The sequence below is a fragment of the Suricata suricatta genome, chromosome X, assembly GCF_006229205.1.
Source record: "Suricata suricatta isolate VVHF042 chromosome X, meerkat_22Aug2017_6uvM2_HiC, whole genome shotgun sequence".
Lineage (NCBI taxonomy): Eukaryota > Metazoa > Chordata > Mammalia > Carnivora > Herpestidae > Suricata > Suricata suricatta.
Window position 1 is genome coordinate 36,037,514 of NC_043717.1, and position 16,207 is coordinate 36,053,720.

The following is a 16,207-nucleotide window of genomic DNA, read 5'->3' on the forward strand; positions in this document are numbered from 1 at the left end:
ATAGAATACCTATTCTTTATAGTTTTAAATTTTTTTTTAATGTTTATTTATTTTTGAGAAAGGCAGAGTGAGAGCAGGAAAGGGACAGAGAGAAAGGGAGACACAGAATCTGAAGCAGGATCCAGGCTCGAGCTGTCAGCACAGAGCCCGAAGTGGGGCTTGAACTCCCAAACCATGAGATCATGACCTGAGCCAAAGTTGGATGCTTAACTGACTGAGCCACCCAGGCACCCCAACAATACCTATTATAATTCTGGTTTAGTAGATCCAGATTCTTTTATTTTTAAGCTTATGTATTTATTTTAGTAATCTCTACACCCAGTGTGGGACTTGAACGCATGACCCTGAGATCACAAGTTGCGTGCTCTACCAACTGAACCAACCAGGAACCCTAGTAAATCCTGATTCTTTTTTAAATTGTTTTTTTTTTAATATTTTTTTAAAATTTATTTTTGAGAGACTGAGAAAGACAGTGTGAGCAGGGAAGGGTCAGAGAGAGAGGGAGACACAGAATCTGAAGCAGGCTCCAGGTTCTGAGCTGTCAGCACAGAGCCCGACGCGGGGCTCAAACCCACGAACCATGAGATCATGACCTGAGCCGAAGCCAGACGCTTAACTGACTGAGCCACCCAGGCGCCTTGATCCTGATTCTTACAGAATGGGTTCTTAGATCGGTTTTATGAATCTTGTGAATTTGAGAATGCTTTTATTTAGGAGTTTATATCTGCTTTGTCAAATTTAATTAACCATGTTGTCTTGAACCTAAAAGGTGCATTTGTGTTTTTGTTTTTTAATATTTTTAATGTTTTTTATTTAGTTTTGATAGAGTCAGACAGCAGGAGCTGGGGAGGGTCAGACAGAGAGGGAGACACAGAATCTGAAGCACAGTCCAGGCTCTGACCTAGCTGTCAGCACAGAGCCTTACGCGGGCCCCGAACCCATGAACTGCGAGATCATGACCTGAGCTGGAGTCAGACGCTTAACCGACTGAGCCATCCAGGCGCCCCTAAAAGGTGCATTTGAAGTGGCATCAGCTAAATGTATTTAAAACATTATCTGTTCTTTTCCTTTGGGTGGTCTAAGGGAAGCAGGTGGACTTTTGAATGCTTCTTGGATTGATTGACCCATTACTTGCATTAGTGAATTAGACGCACGATCATTACGGTTATTTGATGAGTAAGTTTCATTGAGTTGTGGAGGCTTTTTGTTAACTTTTACAGTGCCGCGTCTTGGAAAGGAAGGGAAAAATGCTTGATTTCCCTTTTTTTTCTTCCTTTTTTAATGGGTTCTTCCAGATCTTAATAATGCAGGTAGAGTGGAGAGAGGGAGAACACTGTGTTTTGCAGGTGGTGCTTTGAAGGAGAAGTTGACATATTTATGCATTCCCACTTTCTCCCTATTTTGACACCCTAAATAAAAGTCAAGACTATAGGGGCGCCTAGGTGGCTCAGTCAGTTGAGGGTCTGACTCTTGGTTTCAGCTTAGCTTATGACCTCATGGTTCATGGGTTCGAGCCCCACATCAGGCTCTGTGCTGCCAGTGTAGGGATTTCTTGGGATTCTCTCTCTCCCTCTCTGTGCCACTTCCCTGCTCATTCTCTTGTTTTTCTCTCAATAAATAAAGTTACAAAAGTGAGATTATAGAATTTTCTTCCCACACATTTCTTTTTAGAGAACGGTGTGATATTTATTTAAAACAGCCTAGGCTTTCCTGATAGTAACAGCTCACCAAGCAAGTTTTCCTAGTACTGGTTCTTCTTCCCACAGCCATTTACTTGAAGGTTTCTAGGTCAATAACTGAAATCAAATGTTTCCCAGAATATGTGTGTTCTAGAATACTAAGTAAAGTTTTTGTTGCTGTTGCTTAGAGGTGAACTTTGTTTGAGCCAGTAGGCTGTGTTGAAAGCAGGGGGCTTATTTATTTACTTTTGTTAGTTTGTCTTAATGCTTGCCAGAAATTACTGTGTTCTGACCCATTGCTTATAATAGGGTGTTTCTTTTGGGTCAGGGACCTATATTTTTAAGCTGCTTTTAACACTGTTTTCCATACCAAGTCACAGGGCGTATTTTTCTGTTCAAAGAAAATTACACTTTCACTTTCAGTGCCGCTCAGTAGGAAAGGCAAGAAGCCAAGGACAGTAGGCTCTTGTAGGGATATTTCGTGTTGGGTCCTTGTCTCCTTTCTTTTAATCCCCTGAATCCCGCCCTCCTCACACCTTGCATTGATATTGCACCCATGTCATCTCAACTGAGTTGCCTCATGATCCTATGGTATAATAAGCATTTCCCCCCATGTCACAGATGGAAAAACTGAGGCTCCGAAAGTTTAGGCACCAAAGTAAGGCTTTTGGGCTTTTGAGCTCAGGGTTCTGGGGGGTTACATCACAAAGTTTCTTATTCCACTGGTACAAAGTCAACTTGTAAATCTTTTAAATTTTTTTTCATTTTATTTTTTATTAAAAAATTTTTTTAATGTTTGTTTATTTTTGAGAGAGAGACAGAGCATGAACAGGGGAGGAGCAGAGAGGAAGACATAGAATCTGAAGCAGGCTCCAGGCTCTGAGCTGTCAGCACAGACCCCCACCCCCATGGGGCTTGAATCCATGAACCATGAGATCATGACCTGAGCCGAAGTCAGATACTTGACTGACTCAGGCACCCCCATTTTATTTATTTTAATTTTTTTATGTCTTTATTTTATTTTGAGAGAGAGAGACAGAGAATGAGTGGGGGAGGGACAGAGAGAAAGAGGGAGACATAGAATCCGAAACAGTCTCCAGGCTCTGAGCGGTCAGCACAGAGCCTGATGCGGGGCTCAAACCCATGGACTGTGAGATCATGACCCGACCTGAAGCCAGACGCTTAACCAACTGAGCCACCCAGGCGCCCTCCCCCCTCCATGTTAAAAATACTTCATTTATTTCATTTGTTTACAGGAAAGCATAATGACAGAAATCACTCTTCAAGCCTTGCAGTGTTCAGAAAGCTAGGTCAGCATTAGCCATTTTCTCTCAAAGGCCCCTGTTTCCTATAAACTTTCAGTGGTAAATCTCAGATTTAGTTTTGTAGAGAGCAAAGCTACTCGGTTGAAGCGACAGCCCAAAACATAGCAAAGTCAGGTTAATGGGTTAATGATTCAATTTTTGTCCTTTCCATGTTTTTCCCTTTTTTCCTTACTTTCCCCCCTGCCCCCTCTATATTTTTTCTTTTTCTTTTTTTTAAATTATTTTTTCTTGTTTGAAAAAATCATGGAAAAATACATATAACATGAAAACTTATCTTCTTAACCATTAGATGTACAGTTCAGTAACATCAGGTAAATTCACATGTTTGTGGACCCATCAGCCATACCGAGCCCTTTTCGTCTTTTTCTTATTCATTTTTAATAGAAAGCGATTCATTACAGCAGTCATTTTCCAGGCGTTCATTGAGAAGTAGCCCCTGGTCACCCACTGTGACTCAGTGAGCTGGCCTTCAGTGGCAGCACCGAAAGGGGATTGGATCACACACAAACTATTTCTCTAAGGCTGTGGAACTTGGCAGTCACCCCCTCAAGTGAGGCCTGGACATTGCGGTCAATGCCGAAAAGAACATTGGGAGTGGAGGGGCGCCTGAGCAGCTCAGTCAGTTAAGCGTCGCATTCTACTCAGGTCATGATCTCACGGTCTGTGGGTTCGAGGCCTATGTTAGGCTCTGTGCTGACAGCTCAGAGCCTAGAGTCTGCCTCAGATTCTGTGCCTCCCTCTCTCTCTGACCCTCTCCTGCTCACACTCTTTCTCTGTCTCAAATAATAAACATTAAAAATTTTTAAAAAAAGGGCGGGCGCCTGGGTGGCTCAGTCAGTGAAACGTCCGACTTCGGCTCAGGTCATGATCTCACGCTTTGTGGGTTTGAGCCCTGCATTGGGCTCTGTGCTGACAGCTCAGAGCCTGGGGCCTATCTTCGGATTCTGTTCTCCCTCTCTCTCTGACCCTCCCCTGTTCATACTGTCTCTTTCTCTCTCAAAAATAAAAATAAATAAAAACTTAAAAAAAAAAAGAATCTGTGCGTCGGATGAAACATCACATAAGTAGCTTCCTCGAGAGAAATTGCTCTTGTCTCCTGGGTAACTCAACTCTTGGAGGTTCTGAGCTTTCAGGTTAGAATATGGTTGCCAGTGGGAGGTCAGAAAACATCTCCTTTCTCCTCCCCACTCTGGCCTTCTCCCTCTTCCCTATTTCCCCCGCTATAGTCCCTGCCTTAGCTCAGAGCACGAGCCCCCTGACCCAACCAGAAGACTTAATCATCTGTCCTGAAGTTTCACACTTTTGTAGAGTAGCTTCTCTAACAGTTGAAACCTGAAACACTGTTGAAAATCCTGTAACTCCCATACCTGCTCCATTCTGGGTGCTTCCAGTAGAAGGGAAGCCGATATCCCATGAACACTGTGACCCAGCCAGAAACTCAGTTGTCATTGCCCTGTCCTGCCAGTTAATAGGATTGATGTTGTCATATAGACCTCTATTTTAATGCTTATTTATTTATTTAAATTTTTAAATGTTTATTCATTTTTGAGAAACAGAGTGTGAGCTGGGGAAAGGCAGAGAGAGACGGAGACACAGAATCCGAAGCAGGCTCTAGGCTCTGAGCCGTCAGCACAGAGCCTGATGTGGGGCTCAAATACACAAACCGTGAGATCATGACCTGAGCCAAGGTTGGACGCTTAATCGACTGAGCCACCCAGGCGCCCTAAGCTTTTTTGCTTCTGTGTCAAGGCCATTGAATGAATACCTTTTGAAAACTGGTTTTCAGAAAGTTTTAATAAGAGTTTTAATAAAAGACAGTTTTCTTAAGAGATAGGAGAAAGTTGTAAGAATACAAGTATTTCTTTCAAGGTCCTACAGAAGTGAGTGAGAGAGAAACAGAGGCAGGCAGAAGCCTACTTGATAACTAACCTTAGTGAACACAGAACTTGACACTGAAGAAACAAATAATCATAATAACATGGATATCTTCTATTGGAGCAGTCCAGTACAGTTTTCGTCACACTTCATTTTATTGCTTTCTTTTTGCTTGGGTTTAATGTACCCAGAAGAAGAATATTCTAGGTGGAATCACACAAAATGTGAACGTTAATTATTGTTTGGATTTTTTGGGGGCGGGGAGCATGAGGAGGGAGAGGCAGAGAGAGAGAGAATCCTAATCAACCTCCATGCCCAGTGCAGAGCCCTTGAGATGATGACCTGACCCGAAATCAAGAGCTCAGCTGGATGCTTAGCGGAGGGAGCCACCCAGGCGCCCCCAGTGTTGATTATTGTTAAATGTAATAAACACTATGATCCCAAAAGCTGTGGAGCTGAGTCCTTTCCATTTAAAGGACTTTTCACATGTCAGTTTTTTCAAACAGAGAGATTGATGCCTGAACTACTAGTCCATTTCCTTTCTTTCCTACTTTGCTCAAGTAATTTGTCAGACTCCAGTGATACAGGGAACCTCAGGCTGAGATTTAATTTTCTGTGCTTGCCTAAGTACTTGATGACCTAGTTTCCACAGCCATATCCAGTAGGTGAATGTCTCTGCAAAAACCCTCAGGCTTCACAGACGATTGGAAGAAATCACCATCAGCTCACACTTGCTACCCAGCAAGCTGTCACAAAAGTTGACCCTGGGACACATGTGGGCACAGTTGCTAATCTATATATTTATTTGGGCCAACCAAATCCTGAGTGTCTGTGACTTTTCCCAGTTTGTAGATTTTTGTTTATGTGTTATTTTTTTTAAACTTTTTAAACTGATAGGGTCCCACCAGAACTACTGTCTGTTTGTAAAGATGTGACTGGGTGTCCTGAAATGCTGTAAACTTTAATTGGTTAACTAAATGATGATGTTTGATGCCTTGCAAAAGTCAATATAAGCTCACTGCTACCTTTGTTTGGGGCCATTCTCTGCTCCTTAACACCAGGGAGATTGGGTGTGGCCTGGCCGTAAATGAAATCTTGCCTCACTTCTAAAAAAATACAAATAAAATAAATAATGTTTACTTATTTTTGAGAGAGTGTGAGTGGGGGACGGGCAAAGAGAGAAGGAGACACCGAATCGGAAGCAGGCTCCGCGCTGTCAGCAGCAAGCTGGATTTGGGGCTCAAACTCACAAACTGTGACCTCATGACCTGAGCCGAAGTCAGACACTCAACCGACTGAGTCACCCAGGCGCTCGCGATTTGTAGATATTTAAAAAAAATCCTCCTCTGATGTTCAGATGTGGGGGAGATTGGCTAAGCATTTAATGGCTTCTGATCCCCTCTCCCTCGCACATTTCCACCATTTTGATAATAAGAGACATCACTACAGTAACCCCATGCCCTACAGTAGCAGGGCTGCGTCTGCCCAGTCACTGGGATACACAAGATGAATGTACTCAGTTAACCTCCCATCTGGCAAGAAGCTCTGCTTTGCCCTTGACATTCTCCACCTGCTCTGACGTACTTTCTCTTTGTACTGTCCTGTTCCACGGGGCCGAGTCCCAGCCTCTAGACTCAACAACAGAGCACTTGCAATTTTAGCTAGACCAAGTGATTTCATTTTATTTCTCCTATTCGACTCAGGGTTGTGGGATGCCACACGCTCTTGTTCTGGAAACACATACGTGAGAATATATTCCTTTTAGTATCATTTGGAAAATAAATTCTCTGGTTTTCAGAGCTCTTTTTTCTAGCCCATGTTCCCTCAGGCCCCAGCCAGAATAGGAAGAAAGCATGCCAAAAGTGCTTTGCAAAAGAGGAGATTTCTTGGTCAGATACATTTTGGAAATGCTCCGCGTTCTTTCCCTATCTTTGAGTGCTGAGGTGTCTGTTAACAAGTTAGGGGTCCTATAAGGACTGGCAGAAAATAAAAATTCAACATAGAAAAGCTGTTTAACTCTACGCCAGAGTTTCCCAGGTCCATGACCATGGAACCCGTTTTCATATAGCACCCAAAAAGAGTGTGAGAAATGCTCACATAGCAAATGCTTTTAGAGATTTCTATCTTTTCTTTTCCCTTCAACACCTTACACATAGGGAGTTCTAGTAAATTTGATGGTAATATTCGTTATTGCTATTTAAAAAATTTTTTTAAACATTTTTATTCATTTTTGAGAGACAGAGAGACAGAGCACGAGCAGGGAAGGGCAGAGAGAGAGGGAGACACAGAATCCGAAGCAGGCTTCAGGCTCTGAGCTGTCAGCACACAGCCCTATGCGGGGCTCAAACTCATGAACTGTGAGGTCATGACCTGAGCTGAAGTTGGACCCTTAAGCAACTGAGCCACCTAGGTGTCCCTGGTTATGGCTAGTTTAGAAAAGTTATGTATACGGCATTGATCATGAAAAATCAGTGCTAAATTGGCATTCATTAGAAGATCTTGTCTCCAGAAAGGGGGGCCCCCAGATGGTTCAGTTGGTGGAGCAAGCAACTCTTGATCTCAAGGTTGTGAGTTCAAGCCCCACGTTGGGTGTAGAGATTACTTTCAAATAAAATCTTCTAAAAACAGAAAAGAAGAAGATCTTGTCTTAGGAGGGGAAGGAGGGAACCATTTCCATAGAAAGAGGCTAGACCCTTTCTGGAGCCTGGGAGAGCTAGATGTGATAAGAGATGGGCTATACATGCAAATAATTGTATTTCCCTTTTACTCCTCCCTTTAAGGAGCCTTTCTCAGAACCTTGGAATGTACAAGGGAGTGTGGGAGATATAAACATGTGTGAGGCACAGTCTTTCTAAGGTGTGTTGAAACTCATTGGGAAGTTCTTGCATAAGTCAGTGTAAAATGCAGTGTAGAAAATGGCGAGGGGCCACGAGCAGCGAACAAAATGCCGTAGTGGTTTCCGACTTAGGCAGCTACGTGGAATCTTTAGGACCACGTTTCTCTCACATCAGTGTTTACTCATGCCGACAACCTCCCCTTCTAGAAAGCACGTCCTATTAGGCTCCTGAGGGAGGGTCCAGCTCAGTGGCACTGCAGATTCAGTTTTCTTGACATGGAGACAGAGGCACAGAGGGGAGGGATGTGGGGTCTAGACCAAGATCATGGAGTCATGAACTCTAGCTGCCAGGCACTAGGTGGGATTAAACACATTATACATGTACACACACACACAAATATACCCACATATATGTTACACATCTAATATATACATAACGTGGGCCTCTGAATAGCTTCAAAGACATAGTGATCTTGCTAAATTCAAAAGCTCCCCAGGGGCGCCTGGGTGGCTCAGTTGGTTAAGCGTCCAGCTTCAGCTTAGGTCATGATCTCACGGTTCATGGGTTCGAGCCCCGCGTTGGGCTCTGTGATGACAGCTAGCTCAGAGCCTGGAGCCTGCTCCGGATTCTGTGTCTCCCTCTCTCTCTGACTCTTCCGTGCTCACAGTCTCTCTTTGTCTTTCAAAAATAAATTTAAAAAAAATTTTTTTAAATAAAGCTACCCCAATTTTTACTTTATTTTTAAAAAAATTTACACCCATGTTAGTTAGCATATAGTGCAACAATCCTTTCAAGAGTAGATTGCTTAATACCCCTTACCCATTTAGCGCCCCCCCCCCCCAATCCCTAAAGCTGCCCACAGTTTTTAGCCTGTGATACATCTCACTTATGATGATCACAAGATTTTAACTAGGAGCAGTGAAAACCAGGAGAAATCAGACATGAAATCCAGGCATAATAATAGTCAAGTAAATAAATGCTTTTTTATGAAAAAAGTATAAGAGAAATATTAATGAAGGAAATGGGCAACCAGAACAGAAAGTACCATCTCCTTTAGTATTTTTAAATAAAGGTTTTTTTTTTTTAAGTTTACTTTTCAGAGAGACAGAGCATGAATTATGGAGGGGCAGAAAGTGAGAGGGAGACACAGAATCCGAGGCAGGCTCCAGGCTCTGAGCTGTCTGCACAGAGCCTAACACGGGGCTGGAACCCACAAACTGTGAGATCATAACCTGAGCCGAAGTCAGACACTTAACTGACTGAACCACCCAGGTGCCCCATTTTTAAATAAAGATTAATGAAAAGAATGATTAAAAAGAAATGGTTTATGGGGTGCCTGGGTAGCTCAGGTATTTAATTGTCGGGCTCTTGATTTCAGCTCAGGTCATGATCTCATGGTTCATCAGTTCGAACCCTGTGTCCAGGGTCCATGCTGACAGTGCAGAGCCTGCTTGGGATTCTATCTCTCCGTCCCTCTCTGCCCCTCCTTCACTTGTATGCACATGCACACGCGTGCTCACTCTCTCTCTGTCTCTCAAGATAAATAAACTTAAGGAAAAAAAAGAACTCGGAGGTCATGTTGTAAAAAGCTCCTGCTGCATTTTGACCTATGGTATGATAAGAACATATCAAGGGGGGAACCTGTCTTCTTACAGCCTGGCCATTAATAATCCTATACCAGAGAACTGAGAGTCTGGACAGCCAGTGTGTTGGATTCAGAGCAAACAGAAGTGATTTGTTAGTTTTCTTCCTTGTGTCATTAAAGATAGTAGTGTCTTTGTTGTCTTCTAACCTGTTCCTTTGGATCCTGTTCTCCGTCCTTCTCTGCCCTACTCTCCACCCAGGGAAGCCGATCTAATAAGCGTAGAATCAACTCGACTTCCTTGCCCAGTTGGCTTTGGTTTGGTTTGGAATGTGGCACACTGGTTAGGACAGTACACCTGGAATATTTATTGTCCCCCTCCTGTCTATGTGATCCACCACCATCTAGCTATGTCCCTCAACTGTGACCTACCTTTAGCAGAAATATATAGGAAAGAAAATTCTGGACCATCCAGTTCAGCTTGGACAAGTCAACACATTACAAAGCCCTCTCTTTCCATTGTCACTTGTTCAGCGGAGCGGGCCCACGTAACAAAGTGGCCACAGCAGCAAGGATGGAGATGAAATATGGGCTGAACACCATGACCATCCACTCACCAAACCTGCTTTGACTTTGGCTGTTATCAGCCATTCGGGAAATGCAAGTCAAATCTAGATTGAGATACACTTTGCACCCACGAGGATGGCTCGAATCAGAAGGACAATGCCCAGTGTTGGTGGGGAAATGGAGCTGTCGGCACTCGTACGTTACGGGTGGGGATGTAAACAGGTGCCAGGGCTGTGCAAAATAGTTCAGCTGTTCTTCAGAATGGGGTCGGGGGAGAATGCAGAGTGACTGTTGATGACTAAGGGTTTCTTCCTAGGGTGACAAACATGTTCTCAAATCAGATGCAGTGATGGAGGTACAACTTGCTGAATCTGCCGGAATCCATTGAGTTGTCCACCTGCAGTGGGTGGATGATTGAGTCTGTGAATTATGTCCTAATAAAGCCATTCCAGAAAAAGAGACCCCTCATCCTCACAGTGTAACCTTTTCATCTTTCTTTCTAACTGCCAGTTTCTCCTGAGTTCATGGCCTTTGGGGAAGAGGAAAACAAAGTTTTTAAGTGCTCTGTCACTTGGCTTTACTTACCCAAGAGCCTACTAATACAACACAATAAAGCCATCCTATTTAATGGGTTTCTTTTTAGAGGATTTTTCTTTCTTTAGAGGATTTTTCTTTCTTTCTTTTTTTTTAATATTTTATTTTATTTTTAAGTGACTCAACACCCAATGTGAGGCTCAAACTCACAACACCAAGATCAAGAGTCGCACGCTCCAACCTCCTCGTTGAATTCTTTTTTTGCTGGTTTGTTTAAGTTTATTTATTTATTTTGAGAGAGACAGAGTGTGCTCAGGGAGAAGCAAAGAGACCAGAGAGATAGAATCCCAAGCAGGCTATAATGTCAGCACAGAGCCCAATGTGGGGCTCGAACCTACAAACTGTGTGTGAGACTGTGACCCGAGCCAAAACCAAGAGTCAGACGCTTAACCGACTGAGCCCCCCTGGCGCATTCTTGATTTTATTTGAAGCATTACTATGTGCTGTAGAAAGCAGACCAAAAGCGTTCTCTTATAGGCTTGCTGCAAAAACAGTGGGCCTGGAAGGGTGCCAAGGAAGTCATATGGGTTGGGCAGACTTGTTCCTACAGCATCCTAGAACATATGTTTATTTTCAAGATGATTAAAAAAATATTTGGCAGCCTTCCTCGGTGGCCTGTGATACTCTTTAATAACACCGACTTCCTTTTGTTTAACTAAAATCATAAAGGTCCACAGAGATGAAACTTTCCCAACAAGGCTTCCGGTCAGTAAATCTTATTTGCTTACGCTAAACTTGCTTTATCTTCAACGACCAACAATAAAGAATGGCGTGGGAGCCGTAAACTGCCATCTCAGAGCCATAGTCTCTTGTTATTACAAACATCAAGGATGTAGATTAAGGATGTGGTTTCTCACAGGGACTTAAATATTTGGGGCATGGTTCCAGGGACATTGTGTTCTTCTCAACCTCAACCATTTCTGCTGTGTCAAAGACACTGTGCTGTAGAGATTAAAGGCCATTCTGGAAGGGTGGGAAGGTTTCACAGTATAGGCACAAAATGAACTTGACCTTTACTCGAGATTTTTTTTCCTTTTAAGAGGCAGTAGCCATTTGGAAGTATGGCAGAAGGGCTGACATCTTTGTGAGAAAAACGTACAATCACATTTAAGAGAGTGAGAAAGTCTGGTTTGCGGGCCATTTTCATTCCATCAAGAGGCAGCTCCAGGCCGCACGCTACTTTAGAGATTCACACATGCAGAACGTTGTCTCAAGTCTAGAAGCAGGCCATGGAGGCAATAACCTTCTAGGGGCTTTTGAGAAAGGTAGAGGTCACATGTAGGTGCCTGTTTCCATATATATGCATTTCTTGAGCGGATTATGGTTTCCTGTTGAATAAGAGCAGAGAGCGTGTCTGGATGGCTCAGTTGGTTGAGTGTCCATCGTCAGCTTGGGTCATGACCTCATAGTTCATGGGTTCGAGCCCTTCTTCAGGCTCTGTGCTGACAGCCTGGAGCCTGCTTCGGATTCTGTGTCTCCCTCTCTCTCTCTCTGCCCCTCCCCTGCTCATGTTCTGACTCTCTCTCTCCCCCACCTCTCAAAATAAATAAACATTAAAAAAATTAAAAAAGAGCAGAGAAGCCAGATACTAAGAACAAAGCTAATTTATGAAAAATCCCTTTATCACTTAGTACCTCTGTCAACAGGATAAAAATTAATTAATGTCATGGTGGGCCTTGATGGTCTTCTTTTAGAATATTGCATGGTTCCCATTTCTAAAAAGATTTCCAGGCTGGACTCTTCTGTCTTGTCTTCTTGAATTCTTTATTTTTTTTTAACTTTATTTATTTTGAGAGAGAGATAGAGCACAAGTAGAGGAAGGGCAGAGAGAAGGAGAAACAGCATCCCAAGCAGGCTCAATGCCATCAGCACAGAGCCTGATGTGGGGCTTGAACTCACGAACCATAAGATCATGGCCTGAGCTGAGATCAAGAGTCAGATACTTAGCTGACTGCGCCACCCAGATGCCCCCGCTGAACTATCTTTATGACACTTATCTTAATGTCCCCAGATGATTGAGCATGTTTGTTTTTATTTAAAAAATCATTTTTTCAAAGGAGAGATCAGTTTTGAATGAGACTCTTACTTGAGTATAAGTACATTTTACTGAGAAAAATGTAGAGTTTTCCTGATTTCAGTTACGGGAAGAATCGTAATGAGAACCAGCTGTTTTGAAGGCTGCCCATGACCTGTTAGGCCCAGTGTGACTGCTCTCTGTAGCTGGTTTCACATTCTGAGTAAAACGCCTGCCCATTTTCTTCCAGACATGCTGCAGCATTTTTCAGGGTTGACTCTCTTCCCTCAATGGCCAGCTAATCCCCCCCGAGCTTCTTGGTCTCCATCTGTACTCCTCAGGAACACAAAAGATGTGTGTGGAAGATTTCTAAGCTTTTTACATTTCCCAAGTTCTCTTTCATTTACTTGGGAAGGTTAAGATGTCCCTAAAACAAGCCTGTCTCCACATTCTGTCAACCATATAGGAGGCCAAAAAGGTTAATGTTTATGAGCAAAAAGTCTTTGGAAACAAATTTCCACTTTATCATTTTCTAGCTGATGTCCCTGACCTTTAGTTTCCTCATTTATAAAATGGAAGGGGAGCGCCTGGGTGGCTCCATCGGTTGAGCGTCCAACTTCGGCTCAGGTCATTATGTCACAGGTCGTGGTTTAGAGCCCCACATCGAGCTCTGTGCAGACAGCTCAGAGCCTGGAGCCTGCTTTGGATTTTGTGTCTCCCTTTCTCTGCCCCTCCCATGCTCATGCTTTGTCTCTCTGTTTCTCAATAATAAATAAATGTTAACCAAAAAAAACTTTAAAGAAAATTTTTTACTGTTTTTATTTATTTTAGAGTGAGAGAGAGACAGCATGAACAGGGGAGGGTCAGAGAGAGAGGGAGACACAGAATCTGAAGCAGGCTCCAGGCTCTGAGCTAGCTGTCAGTATAGAGCTCGATGCAGGGCTCGAACCCATGAACCATGAGATTAGGCACCCCCCAAAAAACTTTTTAAAAATTAAAATCGAAATATTAACAGCGCTTGCCTCCATGAGGGGTTGGGGTGAGATAATGCATAAGAAGAGCTTAGCCAGGACCTGGCATGGGGAGAGATCTCAATAAATGTTAGTAATAATGGTGGTGGTGATGATAAAGGTTTGGAGTCTCGAAAGTCGTATTGCCGCATAACAACATCGCATTTTTCAGATAAGAAGTCAGATCACATATTCTGCCAAGGTTATTTGAATTTGCTACTGTCTCAGGCAAAATTAGTTGTCACTTAATGGCTGCTCTGTATTGTTACTCAGTTGAAGTGTGTGCGTGCGTGTGTGTGTGTGTGTGTGTGTGCGCACATGCGCACATGAATGCAAATGCTATTAGGTCTTGTGTCCCTTCCCCAATGGTCAAGAGTTTTGCTTTAGTTACCCCACCTTTTGAAATCCAACACAGTTATGGGGCGTCTTGGGGGCTCAGTTGGTTAAACGTCTGACTCTTGGTTTCAGCTCAGGTCATAATCCCAATGTTTCGTGAGTTCAAGCCCTGCATCAAGCTCTGCACTCGGAGTGCATAGCCTGCTTGGGATTCTCTGTCTCCCTCTCCCTCTGTCCCTCCCTCATTTGCAGTGTCCGTTTCTCTCAAAATAAATAAATATGTTAAAAAACTTTAAATCCAACACAGTTCTTAATATTGTATGGTGCACATAATAGGCTTTCTGCAAATATCGAGTGTGTTTTTATTTGATAAGAAAAATAAAAATCTCATACGAAATTCTATTAGTAGACGACATTTTGCTCTTCTGGATGTTTTATTTTTAAAGGAACTAAATCAGGAAATGAGACCTTAGCAAAAACCCAGACCTGGTCCCTTTTTCCCAGGGTCTCATTCTTGCCTCACGCTTGTGTTTGCACATCACAGGGCTTGTCACGCGATTGAGATGAAGTAAATGGCGGCTTATCATTAGCTTGCTACCAAGCAGTAGAGAGCAACTCAGGCCAATAAGAGGGGAATTAGTGAAAGGATGTCAGAGGGCCCACAGAATCAACGGGAGGCCGGAGGGCCACACTTGGGAATAGGTCAGGGGAGCCCTAGCAAGTCAGAGGCAGGAAGCAGAGATGTAGTGTTTAGAGCAGGAAGCATCTGTATAGCACACAGCTACGGGAAAGAAGAACCCATAGCCAGCTTTCTTCTGTTGTTGAGTAACTCATTCCAGGGTCAGAGAGTGTGGGATTGGCCGAGCTCAGCCTGGCTGCACCAAGAGCCAGAGTGGGCAGAGAGAGGGTCTGGCCCACCGCCTGCTATGCTGGGAGATGATCCATCCTCCCTACGTATCTGTCCATGGAGGTCTCCCCAAAAAGAGACCAGGATAATACTTGGAAAGACGTGTGGATGCTGGGTGACCAAGAAATGTCAAATGCCCATTGTTCCCTGGTTCTCACATTTTGACTCTTGACTGCAGGCATGGTCGCTGGCCTAGCCAGTCTCTATTGCACCTGTGTGAACTTCCTAAAGCACAGTCTCAGATATTCTACTTTGTGGTTCCCATCCTCTGTGTGGTCCAAGGACAGTCTTCTGTGTCATCGTCCTGTTCTCATCTGACTGGGAACATGGTTCCAAAGAGATTAGATAGAAACTCAGAAGGTGTGGCATCTGCATTAGACATTAGGATGAACTACCTTTGTTTCTTTTTCTCTTAACGTTTATTTCTGAGAGAGAGAGAGAGAGAGAGAGAGAGAGCGAGAAACGAGTGAGCATGAGCGGGGATGGCCAGAGAGGGAAGGAGACACAGAACCCGAAGCAGGCTCCAGGCTCTGAGCTGTCAGCACAGCACGGGGCTCCAGCTCATAAGCTATGAGATCACGACCCCAGCCAAAGTTGGATGCCCAACCGACTGAGCCACCCAGGCGCCCCCAGGATGCACCACCTTTCTTAATTTTCTCTATATAAGCAGAAATAAGTTGACAGGTATGATGCCCTGTAGATTAGAAACCAATAGCACAACATGAGGGGAATTCAGCTAATCTGGTTGAAATTTGGGGCCTGTGTAGGCAATATGTTATTTACTTTCCATCGGAGGTGACACTTCTACAACAGTAAAGGATACCGTCAGTTTGAAAATGGCTCTCGGGTTGGCTTGGTTTTGTTATTTAGAATGCCATCCTGGGGCTCCTGGGTGGCTCAGTCAGTTAAGCCTCTGACTTTAGCTCAGGTCATGATCCCATGTTTGTGGGTTCAAGCCCTGCGTCAGGCTCGGTGGTGACAGGTCAGAGCCTGGAGCCTGCTTTGGATTCTGACTCTCCCTCTCTCTCTGCCCCTACCATGCTCATGCTCTATCTCTCCCTGTCTCCAAAATAAATAAAACATTAGAAAAAGTTTTTAGAATGCCATCCTGACTTAAGGTATTATCTTTTGCTTTTGTCTTATAGGGGAAAACTTACCCATTTCGGGGCGCCTTTCCTCCGGTGTGGAATCCGGTCGCATATCTGGATTACAACAATCTGTGGCGGACACTGGATGACATGGGGAAGGAGGTAAAGTGTGTGTTCGGCTTACCTATGACCTGTTACTAAAATAACAATAGCAACTGTTTAATGAGTGCCGGGGGGTTATGCCGAATTCCCCATGCCACACGGTAAGGGAACCAGGATTCAAACTCACGTCTCTGATTGGAATGCCTCTGTGCTTCCGGTTCTGTGCCACGGGAGAAGTCACGTGACATATTCCTGCCGGCATCCTGCTCCCAGTTGTCTTTCTCATGGGTG

At 43.8% G+C, this 16,207-nt stretch overlaps 1 protein-coding gene across 1 annotated transcript in view; it reads left to right on the top strand.

The window, feature by feature from the left end:
- The window catches only part of LOC115283831 (amine oxidase [flavin-containing] A), a 74,365-nt gene that overhangs the window by 34,335 nt on the left and 23,823 nt on the right, over positions 1–16,207 (top strand). Inside the window, exon 5 of the mRNA XM_029930254.1 lies at positions 15,872–15,976. Coding sequence (XP_029786114.1) covers positions 15,872–15,976 — 105 coding nt within the window. The remainder of the gene's footprint in view (positions 1–15,871; positions 15,977–16,207) is intronic.